General features: G+C 49.1%; 1 protein-coding gene across 3 annotated transcripts in view; it reads left to right on the top strand.

Moving 5' to 3' along the window:
* CEP104 (centrosomal protein 104) overlaps positions 1-19,739 on the top strand; it is a 55,605-nt gene extending 35,866 nt beyond the window's left edge. Inside the window, exons 14-22 of one of the 3 annotated variants that reach the window (XM_079912897.1) lie at positions 517-723; positions 1,192-1,299; positions 12,253-12,289; positions 12,501-12,567; positions 13,375-13,483; positions 15,075-15,213; positions 15,383-15,450; positions 18,289-18,379; positions 19,250-19,739. In XM_079912897.1, coding sequence (XP_079769023.1) covers positions 517-723; positions 1,192-1,299; positions 12,253-12,289; positions 12,501-12,567; positions 13,375-13,483; positions 15,075-15,213; positions 15,383-15,450; positions 18,289-18,379; positions 19,250-19,365 — 942 coding nt within the window. In that variant the 3' untranslated portion in view covers positions 19,366-19,739. Of the gene's footprint in view, positions 1-516; positions 724-1,191; positions 1,300-12,252; positions 12,290-12,500; positions 12,568-13,374; positions 13,484-15,074; positions 15,214-15,382; positions 15,451-18,288; positions 18,597-19,249 lie in introns of those variants that run through there. The other 2 variants (XM_079912896.1, XM_079912898.1) reach the window with 2 other exon arrangements.
* The last annotated feature ends 1,016 nt before the right edge of the window (positions 19,740-20,755 follow it).

Below are 20,755 nucleotides of genomic sequence, written 5' to 3'. Positions count from 1 at the left end.
CTGGGGGGCGCGTGCCCTCCAGCCTCAGGACACTGATGCCTCTGACGGGGTGGGGGGAGGGGACAGGGGCCCAGGGAGACTTCAAGGGGACTTGCACCGTAGTCCTAGGGTTCTGTTTCTTAGAAAGAGTTGAAGCAAACCTGGCAAAAATGATAGACGTTGGTTAATCTAGATGGTGGATGCGTGAAGTTTATTATATTTCTTCTTTATGATTGAAATATTTTCTAATACTTAATATGAAGTTTCTGGGGGGATGTAACTTTAAAAATGCTATTTAATACCTGAAGTAGGAAAAAGGAAAACACTAATAATTGTACATACAACATAGGTTCAGCTGCACATGTAAAGTAAAGGAAGTGAGGAAAACTCTGTATCTTAATAGCTGGAATTCTATGGGCATTGTCATCCATGTTTTTCAAATGTCTACGATGTCCCTATGTTTCTTTTATGCCAGAAGAAATAAACGTGGCTATTTTGAGACCCAGTAACAAGAGCACGTCCCGACCCTATTCTTAGTTCGCAGTGCGGGCCCTGGAGCACAGGGAGCACAAGGTGCGGGATTCGGCAGTGGGGATGATCCTGGACCTATACGCGCAGCACCGGGCTCTGGTCCTCGAGTGCCTCCCTCCCGAGGAGAGCGCCACCCGCAGGAGCGTCCTCTATAAGACACTTTTTGAGGGATTTGCTACAATAGACGGCAGACCTACAGATGCTGAAATTAGGGTAAGTTAACTTCCATGAAGTTATGACCTGGTCCCAGGTTTAAGAAGTGACTTGGTACGTGAGTAAACTGACACATCGTTCACAGGGCTATGGGGACAGGAAGCACAGCACACGGAGGACACTGGTGCCTGAGCCCGCGTCCTGGCTCTTCCACCTTGTCTGTGTAGGGATGATGATGGCCGGGAGGACACCTGCAGTGTTTATCAACAGGAAACATTTAACACAACACTGTTAATGAACTATACCCCGATATAAAATTTAAAAAAAATTTTTTAATTCCAGAAAAAAAAAACAACCAGTAAACATTTATTAGATGAATCTGGTGGATTTTCTTTTGATTCTAGCTATAGTACTAGTCTTAGTGACGATTATAATACAGAAGAAACATAATTTATATGCTATAACTTATCACTCAATTTCCAGCGCTACCCTAAAAATCAATTCTAATGGAAAATCATTTCATACCAGGCACAGAAAAGAGCAGCTACAGAAGAAGCAGAAAAACGCAAGAAAGAAGAAATTAAAGCTTTACAAGGGCAGTCGGCAACACTAAAGGAGATGCAGGCTGAAGTCCAGGTTGGCAAGGTTCACTGTCTTTCACCGTCATGCTCTCGGTCAAAACCCTGTGACCGTTTATTTCCTTACGTAGATGTACAGCATGCTTGGTTTGCTTTTCGTGGGACTCTCCAAATGGATATCTTTATTCTTTGTTGTTTTTTAAATTAGTTTAGGGGTAAATAAAAGGAATCCTCCACTGGATCATTTGCATGCTCTTTTTTTTTTTTAACATCTTTATTGGGGTATAATTGCTTTACAATGGTGTGTTAGTTTCTGCTTTATAACAAAGTGAATCAGTTATACATATACATATGTTCCCATATCTCTTCCCTCTTGCGTCTCCCTCCCTCCCACCCTCCCTATCCCACCCCACTAGGTGGTCACAAAGCACCGAGCTGATCTCCCTGTGCTATGCGGCTGCTTCCCACTAGCTATCTATTTTACGCTTGGTAGTGTATATATGTCCATGCCCCTCTCTCACTTTGTCACAGCTTACCCTTTCCTCTCCCCATATCCTCAAGTCCATTCTCTAGTAGGTCTGCGTCTTTATTCCTGTCTTACCCCTAGGTTCTTCATGACATTTTTTTCCCTTAGATTCCATATATATGTGTTAGCATTCGGTATTTGTCTTGCTCTTTCTGACTTACTTCACTCTGTATGACAGACTCTAGGTACATCCACCTCACTACAAATAACTCAATTTCATTTCTTTTTATGGCTGAGTAATATTCCATTGTATATATGTGCCACATCTTCTTTATCCATTCATCCGATGATGGACACTTAGGTTGCTTCCATCTCCGGGCTATTGTAAATAGAGCTTCAATGAACATTTTGGTACGTGACTCTTTTTGAATTATGGTTTTCTCAGGGTATATGCCCAGTAGTGGGATTGCTGGGTCATATGGTAGTTCTAGTTTTAGTTTTTTAAGGAACCTCCATACTGTTCTCCATAGTGGATGTACCAATTCACATTCCCACCAGCAGTGCAAGAGTGTTCCCTTTTCTCCACACCCTCTCCAGCATTTATTGTTTATACATTTTTTGATGATGGCCATTCTGAACGGTGTGAGATGATATCTCATTGTAGTTTTCATTTGCATTTCTCTAATGATTAATGATGTTGAGCATTCTTTCCTGTGTTTGTTGGCAATCTATATATCTTCTTTGGAGAAATATCTATTAGGTCTTCTGCCCACGTTTGGATTGGGTTGTTTGTTTTTTTGTTATTGAGCTGCATGAGCTGCTTGAAAATTTTGGAGATTAATCCTTTGTCAGTTGCTTCATTTGCAAATATTTTCTCCCATTCTGAGGGTTTTCTTTTGGTCTTGTTTATGGTTTCCTTTGCTATGCAAAAACTTTGAAGTTTCATTAGGTCCCATTTGTTTATTTTTGTTTTTATTTCCATTTCTCTAGGAGGTGGGTCAAAAAGGATCTTGTTGTGATTTATGTCATAGAGTGTTCTGCCTATGTTTTCCTCTAAGAGTTTGATAGTTTCTGGCCTTACATTTATGTCTTTAATCCATTTTGAGCTTATTTTTGTGTATGGTGTTAGGGAGTGATCTAATCTCATACTTTTACGTGTACCTGTCCAGTTTTCCCAGCACCACTTATTGAAGAGGCTGTCCTTTCTCCACTGTACATTCCTGCCTCCTTTATCATTTTTCGTTCTCAAGATAGCTTTGGCTATTCGGGGTCTTTTGTGTTTCCATACAGATTGTGAAATTTTTTTGTTCTAGTTCTGTGAAAAATGCCAGTGGTAGTTTGATAGGGATTGCACTGAATCTGTAGATTGCTTTGGGTAGTAGAGTCATTTTCACAATGTTGATTCTTCCAATCCAAGAACACGGTATATCTCTCCATCTGTTTGTATCATCTTTAATTTCTTTCATCAGTGTCTTATAGTTTTCTGCATACAGGTCTTTTGTCTCCTTAGGTAGGTTTATTCCTATATATTTTATTCTTTTTGTTGCAATGGTAAATGGGAGTGTTTTCTTGATTTCAGATATTTCATCATTAGTGTATAGGAATGCCAGAGATTTCTGTGCATTAATTTTGTATCCTGCTACTTTACCAAATTCATTGATTAGCTTTAGTAGTTTTCTGGTAGCATCTTTAGGATTCTCTGTGTATACTATCATGTCATCTGCAAACAGTGACGGCTTTACTTCTTCTTTTCCGATTTGGATTCCTTTTATATCCTTTTCTTCTCTGATTGCTATAGCTAAAACTTCCAAAACTAGGTGGAATAAGAGTGGTGAGAGTGGGCAACCTTGTCTTGTTCCTGATCTTAGTGGAAATGCTTTCAGTTTTTCACCATTGAGGATGATGTTGGCTGTGGGTTTGTCATATATGGCCTTTATTATGTTGAGGAAAGTTCCCTCTATGCCTACTTTCTGCAGGGTTTTTATCATAAATGGTGTTGAATTTTGTCGAAAGCTTTCTCTGCATCTATTGAGATGATCATATGGTTTTTCTCCTTCAATTTGTTAATATGGTGTATCACATTGATTGATTTGCGTATATTGAAGAATCCTTGCATTCCTGGAATAAACCCCACTTGATCAGCGTGTATGATTCTTTTAATGTGCTGTTGGATTCTGTTTGCTAGTATTTTGTTGAGGATTTTTGCATCTGTGTTCATCAGTGATATTGGCCGGTAGTTTTCTTTCTTTGTGACATCCTTGTCTGGTTTTGGTATCAAGGTGATGGTGGCCTCATAGAATGAGTTTGGGAGTGTTCCTCCCTCTGCTATATTTTGGAAGAGTTTGAGAAAGATAGGTGTTAGCTCTTCTCTAAATGTTTGATAGAATTCGCCTGTGAAGCCATCTGGTCCTGGGCTTTTGTTTGTTGGAAGATTTTTAATCACTGTTTCAATTTTACTGCTTGTGATTGGTCTGTTCATATTTTCTATTTCTTCCTGATTCAGTCTTGGCAGGTATTGCATTTCTAAGAATTTGTCCATTTGTTACAGGTTGTCCATTTTATTGGCATAGAGTTGCTTGTAGTAATCTCTCATGATCTTTTGTATTTCTGCAGTGTCAGTTGTTACTTCTTTTTCATTTTTAATTCTATTGATTTGAGTCTTCTCCCTTCAAACTATCAAAACTTAAATACAAAGAAAACATATTAAAAGCAGCAAGGGAAAAACAACAAATAACACACAAGGGAATCCCCATAAGGTTAACAGCTGATCTTTCAGCAGAAACTCTGCAAGCCAGAAGGGAGTGGCAGGACATATTTAAAGTGATGAAGGAGAAAAGCCTACAACCAAGATCACTCTACCCAGCAAGGATCTCATTCAGATTTGATGGAGAAATTAAAACCTTTACAGACAAGGACAAGCTGAGAGAGTTCAGCACCACCAAACCAGCTTTACAACAAATGCTAAAGGAACTTCTCTAGGCAAGAAACACAAGAGAAGGAGAAGACCTACAATAACAAACCCAAAACAATTAAGAAAATGGGAATAGGAACATACATATCGATAATTACCTTCAATGTAAATGGATTAAATGCTCCCACCAAAAGACACAGACTGGCTGAATGGATACAAAAACAAGACCCATATATATGCTGTCTACAAGAGACCCACTTCAGACCTAGAGATGCATACAGACTGAAAGTGAGGGAATGGAAAAAGATATGCCATGCAAATGGAAATCAAAAGAAAGCTGGAGTAGCAATTCTCATATCAGACAAAATAGACTTTAAAATAAAGACTATTACAAGAGACAAAGAAGGACACTAAATAATGATCAAGGGATCGATCCAAGAAGAAGATATAACAATTGTAAATATTTATGCACCCAACATAGGGCACCTCAATACATAAGGCAAATACTAACAGCCATAAAAGGGGAAATCGACAGTAACACATTCATAGTAGGGGACTTTAACACCCCACTTTCACCAATGGACAGGTCATCCAAAATGAAAATAAATAAGGAAACACAAGCTTTAAATGATACATTAAACAAGATGGACTTAATTGATATTTATAGGACATTCCATCCAAAACCAACAGAATACACATTTTTCTCAAGTGCTCATGGAACATTCTCCAGGATAGATCATATCTTGGGTCACAAATCAAGCCTTGGTAAATTTAAGAAAATTGAAATTGTATCAAGTATCTTTTCTGACCACAACACTATGAGACTAGATGTCAATTACAGGAAAAGATCTGTAAAAAATACAAACACATGGAGGCTCAACAACACACTACTTAATAACGAAGTGATCACTGAAGAAATCAAAGAGGAAATGAAAAAATAACTAGAAACAAATGACAGTGGAGACAGGACGACCCAAAATCTATGGGAGACAGCAAAAGCAGTTCTAAGAGGGAAGTTTATAGCAATATAAGCCCACCTTAAGAAACAGGAAACATCTCGAATAAACAACCTAACCTTGCACCTAAAGCAATTAGAGAAAGAAGAACAAAAAAAACCCCAAAGTTAGCAGAAGGAAAGAAATCATAAAAATCAGATCAGAAATAAATGAAAAAGAAATGAAGGAAACGATAGCAAAGATCAATAAAACTAAAAGCTGGTTCTTTGAGAAGATAAACAAAATTGATAAACCATTAGCCAGACCAAGAAAAAAAACCAAGAAAAAAATGGAGAAGACTCAAATCAATAGAATTAGAAATGAAAAAGCTGAAGTAACAACTGACACTGCAGAAATACAAAAGATCATGAGAGATTACTACAAGCAACTCTATGCCAATAAAATGGACAACCTGGAAGAAACGGACAAATTCTTAGAAATGCACAACCTGCCAAGACTGAATCAGGAAGAAATAGAAAATATGAACAGACCAATCACAAGCACTGAAATTGAAACTGTGATTAAAAATCTTCCAACAAACAAAAGCCAGGACCAGATGGCTTCACAGGCAAATTCTATCAAAATTTAGAGAAGAGCTAACACCTATCCTTCTCAAACCCTTCCAAAATATAGCAGAGGGAGGAACACTCCCAAATTCATTCTACGAGGCCACCGTCACCTTGATACCAAAACCAGACAAGGATGTCACAAAGAAAGAAAACTACCGGCCAATATCACTGATGAACATAGATGCAAAAATCCTCAATAAAATACTAACAAACAGAATCCAACAGCACATTAAAAGGATCATACACGCTGATCAAGTGGGGTTTATTCCAGGAATGCAAGGATTCTTCAATATACGCAAATCAATCAATGTGATAAACCATATTAACAAATTGAAGGAGAAAAACCATATGATCATCTCAATAGATGCAGAAAAAGCTTTGACAAGATTCAACACCCGTTTATGATAAAAACCCTGCAGAAAGTAGGCATAGAGGGAACTTTCCTCAACATAATAAAGGCCATATATGACAAACCCACAGCCAACATCATCCTCAATGGTGAAAAACTGAAAGCATTTCCACTAAGATCAGGAACAAGACAAGGTTGCCCACTCTCACCACTCTTATTCCACCTAGTTTTGGAAGTTTTAGCCACAGCAATCAGAGAAGAAAAGGAAATAAAAGGAATCCAAATCGGAAAAGAAGAAGTAAAGCCGTCACTGTTTGCAGATGACATGATAGTATACACAGAGAATCCTAAAGATGCTACCAGAAAACTACTAAAGCTAATCAATGAATTTGGTAAAGTTGCAGGATAAAAAATTAGTGCACAGAAATCTCTGGCATTCCTATACACTAATGATGAAAAATATGAAAGTGAAATCAAGAAAACACTCCCATTTACCACTGCAACAAAAAGAATAAAATATCTAGGAATAAACCTACCTAAGGAGACAAAAGACCTGTATGCAGAAAATTATAAGACACTGATGAAAGAAATTAAAGATGATACAAATAGATGGAGAGATATACCGTGTTCTTGGATTGGAAGAATCAACATTGTGAAAATGACTCTACTACCCAAAGCAATCTACAGTTTCAATGCAATCCCTATCAAACTACCACTGGCATTTTTCACAGAACTAGAACAAAAAATTTCACAATATATGAAACACAAAAGACCCCGCATAGCCAAAGCAATCTTAAGAACGAAAAACGGAGCTGGAGGAATCAGGGTCCCTGACTTCAGATTATACTACAAAGCTACAGTAATCAAGACAGTATGGTACTGGCACAAAAACAGAAAGATACATTAATGGAACAGGATAGAAAGCCCAGAGATAAACCCACGCACATATGGTCCCCTTATCTATGATAAAGGAGGCAGGAATGTACAGTGGAGAAAGGACAGCCTCTTCAATAAGTGGTGCTGGGAAAACTGGACAGGTACCTGTAAAAGTATGAGATTAGATCACTCCCTAACACCATACACAAAAATAAGCTCAAAATGGATTAAAGACCTAAATGTAAGGCCAGAAACTATCAAACTCTTAGAGGAAAACATAGGCAGAACACTCTATGACATAAATCACAACAAGATCCTTTTTGACCCACCTCCTAGAGAAATGGAAATAAAAACAAAAATAAATGGGACCTAATGAAACTTCAAAGTTTTTGCACAGCAAAGGAAACCATAAACAAGACCAAAAGAAAACCCTCAGAAAGGGAGAAAATATTTGCAAATGAAGCAACTGACAAAGGATTAATTTCAAAAATTTACAAGCAGCTCATGCAGCTCTATACCAAAAAACAAACAACCCAATCCAAAAATGGGCAGAAGACCTAAATAGACATTTCTCCAAAGAAGATATACAAATTGCCAACAAACACATGAAAGAATGCTCAACATCATTAATCATTAGAGAAATGCAAATCAAAACTACAATTAGATATCATCTCACACCAGTCAGAATGGCCATCATCAAAAAATCTATAAACAATAAATGCTGGAGAGGGTGTGGAGAAAAGGGAACACTCTTGCACTGCTGGTGGGAATGTGAATTGGTACAACCACTATGGAGAACAGTATGGAGGTTCCTTAAAAAACTACAAATAGGGCTTCCCTTGTGGCGCAGTGGTTGAGAGTCCACCTGCCGATGCAGGGTACACGGGTTCGTGCCCCGGTCCAGGAAGATCCCACATGCTGCGGAGCGGCTGGGTCCGTGAGCCATGGCCGCTGAGCCTGTGCATCTGGAGCCTGTGCTCCGCAACGGGAGAGGCCACAGCAGTGAGAGGCCCGCGTACCGCAAAAAAAAAAAAAAAAAAAAAATACTACAAATAGAACTACCATATGACCCGGCAATCCCACTACTGGGCATATACCCTGAGAAAACCATAATTCAAAAAGAGTCACGTACCAAAATGTTCATTGCAGCTCTATTTACAATAGCCCAGAGATGGAAACAACCTAAGTGCCCATCATCGGATGAATGGATAAAGAAGATGTGGCACATATATACAATGGAATATTACTCAGCCATAAACAGAAACGAAATTGAGTTATTTGTAGTGAGGTGGATGTACCTAGAGTCTGTCATACAGAGTGAAGTAAGTCAGAAAGAGCAAGACAAATACCGTATGCTGACACATATATATGGAATTTAAGGGAAAAAAATGTCATGAAGAACCTAGGGGTAAGACAGGAATAAAGACACAGACCTACTAGAGAATGGACCTGAGGATATGGGGAGAGGAAAGGGTAAGCTGTGACAAAGTGAGAGAGGGGCATGGACATATATACACTACCAAGCGTAAAATAGATAGCTAGTGGGAAGCAGCCACACAGCACAGGGAGATCAGCTCGGTGCTTTGTGACCACCTAGTGGGGTGGGATAGGGAGGGTGGGAGGGAGGGAGACGCAAGAGGGAAGAGATATGGGAACATACGTATATGTATAACTGATTCACTTTGTTATAAAGCAGAAACTAACACACCATTGTAAAGCAATTATAACCCAATAAAGATGTTAAAAAAAAAAGAACAAAAAAAAACCCAAAGTTAGCATAAGGAAAGAAATCATAAAGATCATATCAAAAAGAAATGAAGAAGAAATGAAGGAAACGATAGCAAAGATCAATAAAACTAAAAGCTGGTTCTTTGAGAAGATAAACAAAATTGATAAACCATTAGCCAGACTCATCAAGAAAAAAAGGGAGAAGACTTAAGTCAACAGAATTAGAAATGAAAAAGGAGAAGTAACATTTGCATGCTCGTCATTCTTCCCGGGGATGAAGTGTGCTGCTGGCCCAGCCGTGTTTAGAGAGGACGCTCGGAGCTGCAGGAGTTGGTGGAGCAGGGTGGGGGGTAGAGGGACAGAAGTCCTCGCTGCAGCTTCTCGCCTCCTTCAGAGGCAAAGGAGGAAAAGGAGCTTGAATATGAAGATCTGATTTCCATGCATTAAAAAAGGAAGGTTTGGGGCAAATGCTGCCCGTCAGGAAGCACTGAGTCTTAGTGCGCAGGGGGCATCAGATGGTGTTTGGTTGTATGAAACGTGTCCCTTCTGAAGGGCCCTGCCTCTGTGATTTAAATTTGTGCCATCACTCTGGTTTTTGTGATTAAGTTCCTTAAGTTGATAGTAAAAGGGAGAGGACGTGGGTGCATAAGGCCGGCTGTGCTCATGAGGGTGAGTCTCCTGGGAAATGCTCTGACCACCGCTTTTTAGAAAAAGAATAAGTGACTAAAAATGGCAAAAAAGAAAGAAAATACGACCGAATGTATGTTGAAGTGCCTGTGACAGAAAGTGACAGTGACGTTTCCGCTGGACGCTGGCATGTCAGAATGCCTGTGAGAAGAGCGGGAAAGCGCCCACCAAGGAACAGAAGAGAGGAGGCGGGGGACCGGCGGGGCAGCGCGGGAGCAGTGCCCGGCCTGGGAGCTGCCGAGGTCACCAGGCTGTGCGTCCCCGCAGCATCTGTGGTGCGGGGCATGGAGGCCTGTCCTCCGGCTCGTTTCATCCTTCAGTGTTTGTTGAGCGCCTGCACTGGGCCAGCCCTGCCCTGGGCTCCAGAGATGCAGCAGGAACAAGGGCCACTGCTCCAGGAAGAGAGACCACACGGCACGGCCGCTCGGGAGGGTGGGTGCCGTCCTGCCGTCCTTGTCCTGAGATGATCACTGAAGCCATCTCGCAGGAGGATGACAGTCTTTTTTTCTATTTTTTATTATTGTAAAATATACATAACGTGAGATTTACCATTTTAGCCACTTTTCAGTGTACGGTTCTGTGCCGTTGAGGACATTCACATCGTTTTGTAGACACCACGACCGTCCAGCTCCAAAACTTGAGAACGGCAGAATATTTTTAAACCACCCGATTGCTCAGGAGTTTTCGGAAAAGATTTTTAAATTACTAGTCAGTTGTCTAATCTGTTCAAAGCATAGATTAAGGTAGATTTTATAACTAAAATTTAACTTTTGGCGTTGTTCATTTGTCTCCCTGCAAGATATACGAACCCATCTCTCGTTAATAAGGATTGTTTTTGACGCCCAGAATCCGTTTGTGTGAGTTTGCTTTCTTTAGTTGGTAGGTGTATAAATCACGTGAACCCTATTTGCAAGTTTAGTGTCAGTCTGTCAGGTGCTTCCCCAGTCCTAAAATTGTATTCTCGTGTGTTTTCTGTATTCAGAGCTTGGGTTGGAGAGAAGTTCCTATCGTGTAAGCTTTGATTTTCTGCAATCACAGTAGACGGTGTCTACGTATTGCGTCACTTAATGCCGTGGATAGGGGACCAGCTCGTCCCTGTCCTCCCGTGAAACTGCAAGTCCCAGATGCGCCTCCCCCACCAGTGGCCAGCAGCCCAGGCCACGTGGGTCTAGCAGGCTCAGGTGGGGCAGACTGGCCAGTGCAGGGAGGAAGGCTTGGTGACAGGAGGAGCCCCCGGGAGGCCCCTGAGCGGCAGGAGGAGAGCTCGGTGCAGAGGGGCAGCTTCCCGCCGTGGACACACAGGGCCCTGCACCCTGTCCTTCCTCCGGTCAGCACTGCGCCCCCGGCTGTCACCTCCCACAGTGGGGACGCCCAGCAGCCAAGACCCACGAGGCAGATACGCGGTGCGTGAGGGTGTGGTGCCCGCGCAGGGGAAGAGGAAGCCAGAGGAGGGAGGCGGTCAGCTGACCGCCTGACACCACATGACGCTGCGTGGCGGGGGGGCCCCCGGGGCAGCAGTGCCGTGGCCTGTGGAGCCTCCAGGGGTCCCTTTACAGGGGCAGTAACGGGCCGCCCTGGCCACTGTGTTTGCAGGTGGTGGGAAGGGCAGGCTCCTGGGGTGCTGAAGCAGAGCCTGCGGGGCTCACTGATGGGTCGGGGACAGGCCACACCTGGAACAGGAGGGAGGGGTGGGAGCCACTGGGGTCTCCAGGCTTCGTGGCCTGAATACCTAGAAGACTGGCGGTTCTGGGCTCTGCGCCAGAGGCTGCGAGGGGCGCACGTGAGGGGGAGCCTGTGGGCGGGGAAGGGGGGGGGTTGGTCTGGTTGAGTCACATTTTAGTGACGTTAAGACCCAAGTACATGCTGGGTAGCAGAGAGGCCCAGGTGGTGGCACAAACGTTAGGGTCATGAGCACAGAGATGGGTGTGCAGCCTGGGACCTGGGCAAAAGCACCGTCAGGGTCTGTATGGACAAACGGGGGGCAGGCTGAGTCCTGGAGGGGGCGCAGGGGGCGCCCTGGGAGCCCGACTCAGAAGGGCCTGGAGGAGACAGGTGAGGAGAGTCACGTGCCGCCGGGAGCCCATGGCGCGTTCTTCGGGCGGGCAGCCACTGATGATGGGCAGGCGACCCGAAGGGGGTGCAGGTGGCCTTGATGAAGAGTGGTTTCCAAGGAGACGGGGGGGCGGGCAGGAGCCCGAGGGAGGGGCTGTGGAGGGCAGGAGCCCGAGGGAGGGGCTGTGGAGGGCAGGACGGAGGAGACTGCTGCCCACGGGGGGTTGAGAGGGCGACTCTCAAACAAGTATGTTGTTTGCGGATGGAGATTCTGCCACACAGCCTAAGGTCATGCCTCCAGGATCACAGTAGACCCTGGGTAGACTCTCACTCGCCCTGCAGCCATTCGTCCCTGATCTTTCTGTTCTTCTGTTTCAGGAAAAAGAGAGTGAAGCTGCGAAGGCCGAGAGTCAGGGTACGTAGAACGCACATCGTGAAAGCTCTGCGTAGTCACGCCGCGAATGTCTGCATCTCCGACGCTTCAGGGCTGAATGCAAAATACTACCTTTACTAACTGGTAGCTTTTAAACTGTATTTCCCATCCAACTGGTTAACTGGTTACTAAAACTTTGAAAATAGTTTTCTACCAAAGGTTATTTAAATAGCTTTCTTTTTAATTTCTTTAGACACTCGAGGAAGGAAAGCGGCCCCACCTAATGCTCCAGAAATTCCAGATAATCACTGTTTAGATAAGTGAGTAAAGCTGTCTCTAACCCACTGCAGAATAAGTAGAGGGACTAACCCATAAAGATGCCGTCAGATAAATATATTCCCCCGGTTCATGAGGCTCACGTGACCTAGTTGGCTCTTTTCAGTGATTCTGAAAGCTAGGAAATTGCCCTCCAAACCAGGAGCACCAGCTGTGAGTCAAGGTAACCTTTCCTCTCTTGCCCGACAGAAACGAGCAGGCTGTTTGTCAGAAGTCCTGTTACAGGCCAGAAATTCTTCTAGTGTTTGATGAAAGTATAGTTGATTTACGGTGTGTTGGTCTCTGCTGTACAGCAGAGTGACTCAGTTATACGTATATATGTTCTTTCTCATCTTCTTCTCCACTATGGCTTATCACAGGACATTGAATATGGTCAGGCTCAAACTTTACAGCAGCAAAATGCTTTCTCCTGTGCTGTGGCTGAGACAGATCTACAAGGAATTTAAGGGAGATGTCTTGGTCTAATCTTTTCTTGTGATTTAAAATATCCTTTCTGCTTGGTGACGCTGACAGAGTTAGAATTCTAAGGGATCTTAAGCTACTTTTTCTCAAACCCCTACGTGGTAAAGACTCTTGTTTACGCCCTTTGATAGAGGAGCTACCCAGCCCCTCGTGAGGCCCCTCTGTGAGGGGCAGCCGTGCCTCCAGGTCAAGCTGAAGCCCACTCAGTGGGTCCGGGATGGTGGCGGCAGGCTGGGCATGGGGGCGTCACAGAGCTCCCCGGGAGCCGGCAGGATGGGGCGGCTAAACTGGGTCTGTGCTTCATTTCCTGCCTTTCTGTTTTGTTTCAGTTTATGCATTTTTTGTGGGGAGAGGAGCGACTCCTTCACAGAAGAAGGCCTGGATCTCCATTACTGGAAGCACTGTCTTATGCTGACGAGATGTGACTACTGCAAACAGGTCAGGTGCTGGGCACGGGCGGGCCAGACCCAGGCAGGCGAGCTGGGCACGCAGTTCCCGAAGGCCGAGTCACAAAAATGTCCCAAATCTTAGCATTTTCAGAGGAAAAGTTAGGGGGAAAGTTTTGTTGGGGTTGATTTTTCTTACTTTATTATTAGAGTATAACATATATATAAATGTATACAAGTCATGGGTGTTACAGCTCCTGAATTATCGCAAGATAAAGAAATCCACGTAACCGCCAGCAGGCCAGGTACCGCAAGGTACCCCACCCTCCTCCCCAGGGCCATCACTGTCCTCATGTCTGTTTCTTGCTTTGTGAGTTTTACTGAAGTGGAATCATACGCTACGTCTGGGGTTTGCTGTACAGTATTCCATTGTTTGAACGTACCACAATTTATCAGTCCTTTCTACTGCGTCTGGGTTTGGGGTGAGACTGTTAGGAATAGCGTTGCTACAGACACCCTTGTGTAATCTTCCGCGCGTGCGGACGCACGTTTTTGGGCGTACACCTCGCTGTAGGACGGCTGGGTGGGCTCGCGTCCAGCTGCAGAAGGCCAGTGTGAGCCGCGCGCCTAGTGTCCGGGCGGGAGCCGCCCCCCGTCCTCGCCAGCCTCGCAGTCGCCACCTGCCACGCGCATGTCACGCTCTCCTGACGATGCTGGGCTGGAGCCCTGTCCCCCTGCTGGCCTCTCGCTGACCTCTTTTGCGAAGCACTTCTAGTTTCTCACCCATATTTTGAATTGGGTGCCAGTCCCGCTATTGCTGACGTGTAGTCATTCTTGACACACCCGGATGTGCGTCCTTCGCCACTTGAATGTGTGGTGTCCACTCTGTGTCTGGCCTCTTCACCAACGAGCAGGAGCTTTTCATTTTAATGTTGTCCACCCTACTGACCCGTTCTAGGGTTAATGCTTGGGCACCCTGTTGAAGGGGTCCTCGCGCACCCCAGTTGTTCATCTTTCCTCTATGCAGCCAGCCAGCCCTTCTTTAGACAGAGGAGGGGAACCAGAAGGGGAGTGACCTTCTCTCCTGTCCTGGGTGCTCTCAGGCCTGCAGGGGCGGGGTGGGCAGGCCCCACCCTCTGAGCAGCTCCTCCCCACCCTGGCTGGCGGTGCAGACTCCTCCCCCCGGCGTGGCCTGGCTCCTCTGGCAGCAGGTGAGAGTCTGCGGCGTGAAGCTCTAGGGTGTGTACAAGCGCCTCCTGGCAAAGAGGTCACAGTGGTGAAAGGGTCTCTTCTTGTGACCCGTTTCCGGGCACGTTCTTAGAAATGGCCGGGAGCCGGGATTGAACCCAAGGCCATGTAGGCCCCTGAGCTCTTCAGAGTACAGGGCAGGGTTAGTGTTGTGGGTGAACCGTTGCTTCCCCTCCCCGCTTAGCCGTGGCCTCTGGATGCTCCTGAGGTAGCATGGCAAGCAGGATGTGAGGTCTCCAGCCACGTGTACGTGACTGCACAGGTAACAGGTGTGCGCCTCCCTTCCCGAGTGGTGCTGGCGGGACAGGAAGCGCGCGCTCGTGCAGGGGCCGGGGCCGGGGCCGCACGCGCCTCAGGACGCTCAGCCATGTGACGTGTCCCGTCGTGGCTTCCAGGTGGTGGAGATTTCCAGCCTGACGGAGCATCTGCTGACAGAGTGTGACAAAAAGGACAGCTTTGGGGAGTGTTACCGCTGCAGCGAGGCCATTTTAAAGGAAGAGCTGCCCAGACACATAAAAACGAGAGACTGCAACCGTGAGTGCCCCCGCAGCCCCCTGAGACCCTCGCGCCATCCCCGGAGGCCCGGCTGGGGGGTCGGGGGGCAGATCCCGCATCTGCCGGTGCCCCTGCCCACCCGTTCCTCTGCGCCGCCATTCACACCCCACAGGAGTAACTAGATCTTGTCTCATTGAAACCGTTTCAGCTGCCAAAGCGGAGAAGCTGGCGAACCGGTGTCCTCTGTGCCACGAGAATTTCACCCCCGGAGAAGAGGTGAGGGGCTGACGGGGCGACCTGGCTGCGTGGAGGGACGGCAGGCGTCGGGCGGAGGCTGGCCCCCGGGGTGGGGTGAGGCTCTGTCTCAGGATTCCTGCGCTCCCTGCGCAGCACGCCTGTGGCATCTCCCAGGAAGGGGGAGCGAGCGTCTCAGCTCTTTGGGATGGAAGCATGAAGTGGTTTCACTTTTTCCAGGCTTGGCTTTCATCTCCACGTTGGGGCCTAGACTGGCCTCCTGGCCAGATTCTGTAACGCTCTGGTCCCTTGTAATGCATAAAGCTGAGCCCCGTCCAGGTTGGAAATCCTACCTCGTGTCCGGTGCCCAGCACTCCGCCCGCTCCCAGCGTGAGCCATGCGGGTGACACAGCGGCCTAGTTGGGGGGCGCCAGGGTCTCCCACCCTCTCCTCCACGCGCCCCGTCCTCTGGTGTCAGCCTGATCACTCTGGCTCACACGACGCCAGCGCTGCCCTGCGTGCTGAGCTCCCGCGGGGCCCAGCAGGCCCAGCCTCTCCTGCCCTGAGCCCCTCAGCCGCGGCCACCTGCGGTCCACCCACTGCGTCCACTGCGGGGTCCCTTGTCCCAGCCCTGGGGCTGTGGTGCCAATAGGATGGCTCAGACCCAGCGACGCCCCACCGTGCCGGATGGTGGGCCCGGCCGCCCGCTGCTCCCTCAGCGCCCCGGCCATCCGGCCGTCCAGGGCTCATCCTCTCTCCCTCTCAGAAAACGTCACACACGTAACAGAGACAAGCATGGGAAGCACGTGCCTCCTCACGGGCCGTGTGTGGGGAAGGCACGGTGAAGGCTTAGGTCTCTTCCATCGTTGACTGGTTTTCAGAACGACAGGTTGGGTCCCCAGCACCTTCCAGTGGTGGCTTATTTGCTTGTTGGATCTTAGCACCATCAGGAACTCACGGCTTAAAACTGTCTGCCGTGTTCAGCTGTTGGCATCGCTGTGCTTAGTGGTGCGTGAACGAACCGATCTCTGGCCATCAGAGCCTCTGCAGACAGGCTCCTGGCGCTGCCGGTGGCCCAGGGGACTCAGAGCCTCCTGGCCGTCGCAACAAGGTGCCCCACCGAGCCTTCCGTTCCTGGTTCCCTGCAGTGGAAATGACGTTCCAGGACCCCCTCGGGTGCCTCGGGTGCTCCTTGCTCCTGGTTCGGTACCATTCTGGGCCTCTTTGCGGACAGAGCCGGGGAAAACGTTGAGATAAATCCATCAAAAGTTCACGGTGGGGCTTCCCTGGTGGCGCAGCGGTTGAGAGTCCGCCTGCCGATGCAGGGGACGCGGGTTCGTGCCCCGGTCCGGGAAGATCCCACATGCCGCGGGGCGGCTGGGCCCGTGAGCCATGGCCTCTGAGCCTGCGCGTCCGGAGCCTGTGCTCCGCAACGGGAGAGGCCACAACAGTGAGAAGCCCACGTAGCAAAAAAAAAAAAAAGTTCATGGTGACGTTCCTGATTCGGAGTCTGAGCTGTAAGGGTCTCTTGAACCTCTGGCGTCGCACGTCTGTGTGTCCTTCCTTCCCTCCCAAGAATCAGTGCCCACAGCCCCCAGAGATGCCCGTTGGACCGTCACAGAGTGTGCATTGCTCGGACCCACGTTCCCCTTGGTGGGGGCTCAGAGCAGCGGTGCGGGTGCTGCAGGCAGGGAGATGCTGCTGGACGCGTGCTGTCCCAGCTCTTTGTGTCCCTCCCGTGCCTCCTTCTGGAGACGTGGGACAAAAGCATCTCTGCTTCACGGTCACAGGAGTTGCTCCACGTGCTTGTGTCGCCAGTTGTTAACAGTTCAGCCTCATTGTTTCAGTCTGTGTTCAAGTCCCAGGGGTTTTCAAACACAAGCTCTACAATTACATGAGATACTTAGACGGTTCCAAAGTCTGTCAAATGAGACTTACCCAGGGAAGACCCGACAGAAGCTGCTGCCCTGCCCACCATCCCTCCCTTACAGAGCGAGCGGCTTTTTATGGTTTATCCATTTTAGTCCTAAATGTGAGCTGCTCTCACGTGCCCACACTTTTTCTCTCTCCCTGTGTATTTTTAGAATTTAGGAGCCTTTGAGCTTTTGTTGTCGTTGTCACCTTTACACTATTACTGTCGTACGTGAGCAGCCCCTCCTTCTGGAGACCAGTCGGCTCCCTGCTCTGAGCAGCGCGGACATTGGCAGTGGCCTCCTTCCCCTCCTGCCCTCCCCCCAAGCCCCCCGCGTCTGCCTTGAGGGGATGGCATCTGACTCACAGTCAACTGCAGAGACGCATTGGCAGGCTTGTGCTGCTTCTCCTCTGCTTTCTCCGTGTTTCCTTAACGTGGCACCACCCGCCGAGCAGCTTAAACACCCGTTGTTCTATCACAGTTTCTGTGGGTCAGAAGTCCAGGCACGACCTGGCTGGGTCCTCTGCTTGCGGTCTCCCAGGGCTGCACTCGAGGTGTCATCCAGGCTGCGCTCTCATCTGTGGCTCGGCAGGGAAAGGAGCCACTTCCTGGCCCATCGCAGGTGCTGGCAGAATTCTTTTCTTCGTCATTGTAGGACCGAGGGCCCTTCTTCCTTGCTGGCTGTCCAGCAGGGCCACCCTCAGCCCCTGCACCCTGTGCCCCTGGACCGTCGCACGTTGCGCACCCGCGTGACAGCGGTCTTGGCATGTTTGCTCAGCGGTGATGAGAGCTGGGAGAGGTGTGAAGTGCAGGCAGCATCTCAAGATACGTGGGTGCTCCGGCCGTGCACTCAGCACAGGGGGCTCCAAGGCAGGACACGCACAGAGCTCAGGACCCACGCCCGCAGCCGCAGCGCATCGCCACCCCTCTGGTGGCCTGGTTCCCACTCCACCTGCCTCTCGTTTCAGGCGTGGAAGGCCCACCTCATGGGCCCCACGGGCTGCACAGTGAACCTGCGCCGGACGCACGTGCTACGCAAGGCGCCCACGCTGCCGCCAGGTAAGCATCCGCCCGGCCTCGGCCCTGTCCCTGGGTCCCGAAGAAGTAGGGTGATCATGTCGTCAGCACCAGCTCTGGCCGAAGCCCCTCCACGTGGTCCTGCTTCCCCACTCACAGAGCTGAGAAACCAAACCGCGGGTGTTCGCAGGCGCACCCCGGGTCTCGTGTCCCTCCGCACCGTGGGTACCAGTGTCCGGAAACTGGGGGTTCAGTAGGAGACCCGTAGGCGGCGCCACGACCTGACTTCTGAATCCCAGTTCTGGCTGCTTTCTGTAGGGTTTAGAATGCCTTACAGAAGAGTGCTGTTTTTCATTAGAAAATTATTCTTGACCTTGGATACATGACTTTATTTTGGGGCCCTGTGATCAACGAGAACATGAGGAAATGTGTCTCGTGCTCATTCAGCGCCAGGCACCTGCAGGAGCTGCGCCCCTCACACGCACACACACGCACGCGCGCACGCACGCATGCACACGTGTGAGGACCAGGGGTGCTGGGGGAGCCACCCCGGCCTCCTAGCCGGGTAACCGGCCCTGGTCACATGGCTGCTGGTCTTTCATTTCGGGAGCTGTTTGAAACTAAAAATTAGGTAAGCGGCTCAGTTCTTTCCTCTGACCGTGCGTCAGGCTCCTCCTCTGGCTCTTTCTTCCTCTCCTGCCGTCGCATGTGCATCCTCGAGGGTGGCCCGCCCAGCCCCCTCTCACATCTGCCGGCCCAGCCCAGCCACCTGTGGGCTGGGTGACCGGGAGCGTCCCAGCCCCTCGTGCTCAGATCCTCCCTGTGTCTGGCGACCCCGGGCCACTCGCACTGTCACCGCGGCTTTGCGCCCTGGCTCACGCTTGTCCCCCGTGCTCTGTGTGTCCACTGCAGGTAGAGGCCCAGCCGCAGCCAAGTCGGGGACCTCGGGATCCAAGGTCGGAAGCAAGATCCCCACCCCCAAGGGGGGCCTGAGTAGAAGCTCCGGCAGGACGTACACGAAGCGGTGACAGCACCGCATCTGCTCCCTCGTCTCCAAAGGGAGCGAGCAGCTTCCCCAGCCGTGGACGTGTCACCTCAAAGCATCTCTAGACGTGGCAACCCCCGCTCCGCCCCTGCTGCCCCCAGGCTCCTGGCTGCGCCCGTCCCGACCGTGGCCCCTGCCTCCGGAGTGAGGCCCTGATCTCCCCTGGCTCCGGCTCGCAGGTCTCCAGCCCCCAGGGCCCGGGGTCCACAGGAGACGGTCCTGCGGGAGGAGCAGCGCCGAGCAGCCCATGCGGAGGGACAGGCCCAGCGCAGCACCTCTGCGCAGCTGCTTGGAGCAATTTCCATAAAGCCCTCACTCTAAACCTCTTGCATGTGGGTCTCTCTCAGCCGTGGTGGAAGGTCTGCAGGGCTCGCCAGGCCGGGGGATGGGATGGGATGGGATGGGGGGGCCAGTCCCCCTGTGCCCCTCCTCCCCAGGGTAGGGGGGCTGTTGGCCTGCAAAGCCCGCATGTCCACGGCAGCAAGAAGTAAGGTCGAGGTCAAGAAGGTAAGGTCGAGGTCAAGAAATTAAGGTCCCGGCCCGGCCCCCTCGGCTCTCGCCTGCCAGACGCTCGGAGCGCAGCCCACCTGACCCCCACATCGGCGCCCACACCAGGCGGAGTGGAGGTTAATGCTGGCGGCTCCACGTCAGGCCCTTCCTCGGGGGGCTTCAAGTTCTTTACATGCATGAAGCCCTAGAAAAATAGGAGATGACGTTCCCCGATGATCCTGCGCTCACCTGAGCAGGTGTGTCCATCGAAATAGCCCTTTCCTAACCCCTGGGGCAGGCAGAGCGACTCCCACTCTGCGTAATTCAGAGGAGCCTCCGAGCCTCTGCTCAGCCCGTCATCCTGTCCCGCTCGGATCCGCGTGGGAATTGCAACTGTATGTTCACTTTTCTCAAACACTTTGTATGATACTTTCAACACCAAAAACCACTTAAAATGATGAAACCAAACCTCAGAATCCAGCCTCCTGACCAGCCGCCAACCAACCTTCCCGGCCCATGGCAGTGGCTCACCTGGCTTCAGAGCCAGGTAGCTGTGGGGGAGCCAGTGTCTGTCCAGAACGTGCTTGGAAAGGCTGCCTTCTCGTCCACGCCTGTGCTCCCCAGGTGCCCAGCCCACTAGAGACCGAAAGAAGATGGCCCTCCCTGCCCCACCCGGCCCCGTGCCCAGGGTGTGCTTTCCTCCTGAGCATGATCCAGGCAGGCTTCCAGGATGACGAAACTTGCACTATACCGTTAGTGTAAGAATATTTTTAATTCCCAACCATGTAAAATAACAAAATATATATTTAAAAACTAATAGTTATTTGAGCGATGTGCTCCCTGGGTATGTTAGTGACCGTGAATTTGTACTAGTCGATCAATTT

Source organism: Stenella coeruleoalba, assembly GCF_951394435.1.
Source record: "Stenella coeruleoalba genome assembly, chromosome: 1".
In the NCBI taxonomy this organism is placed as follows: Eukaryota; Metazoa; Chordata; class Mammalia; order Artiodactyla; family Delphinidae; genus Stenella; species Stenella coeruleoalba.
The sequence above is the reverse complement of the archived record's forward strand: the minus strand, read 5'-3'. Positions and strand labels throughout refer to the sequence as shown.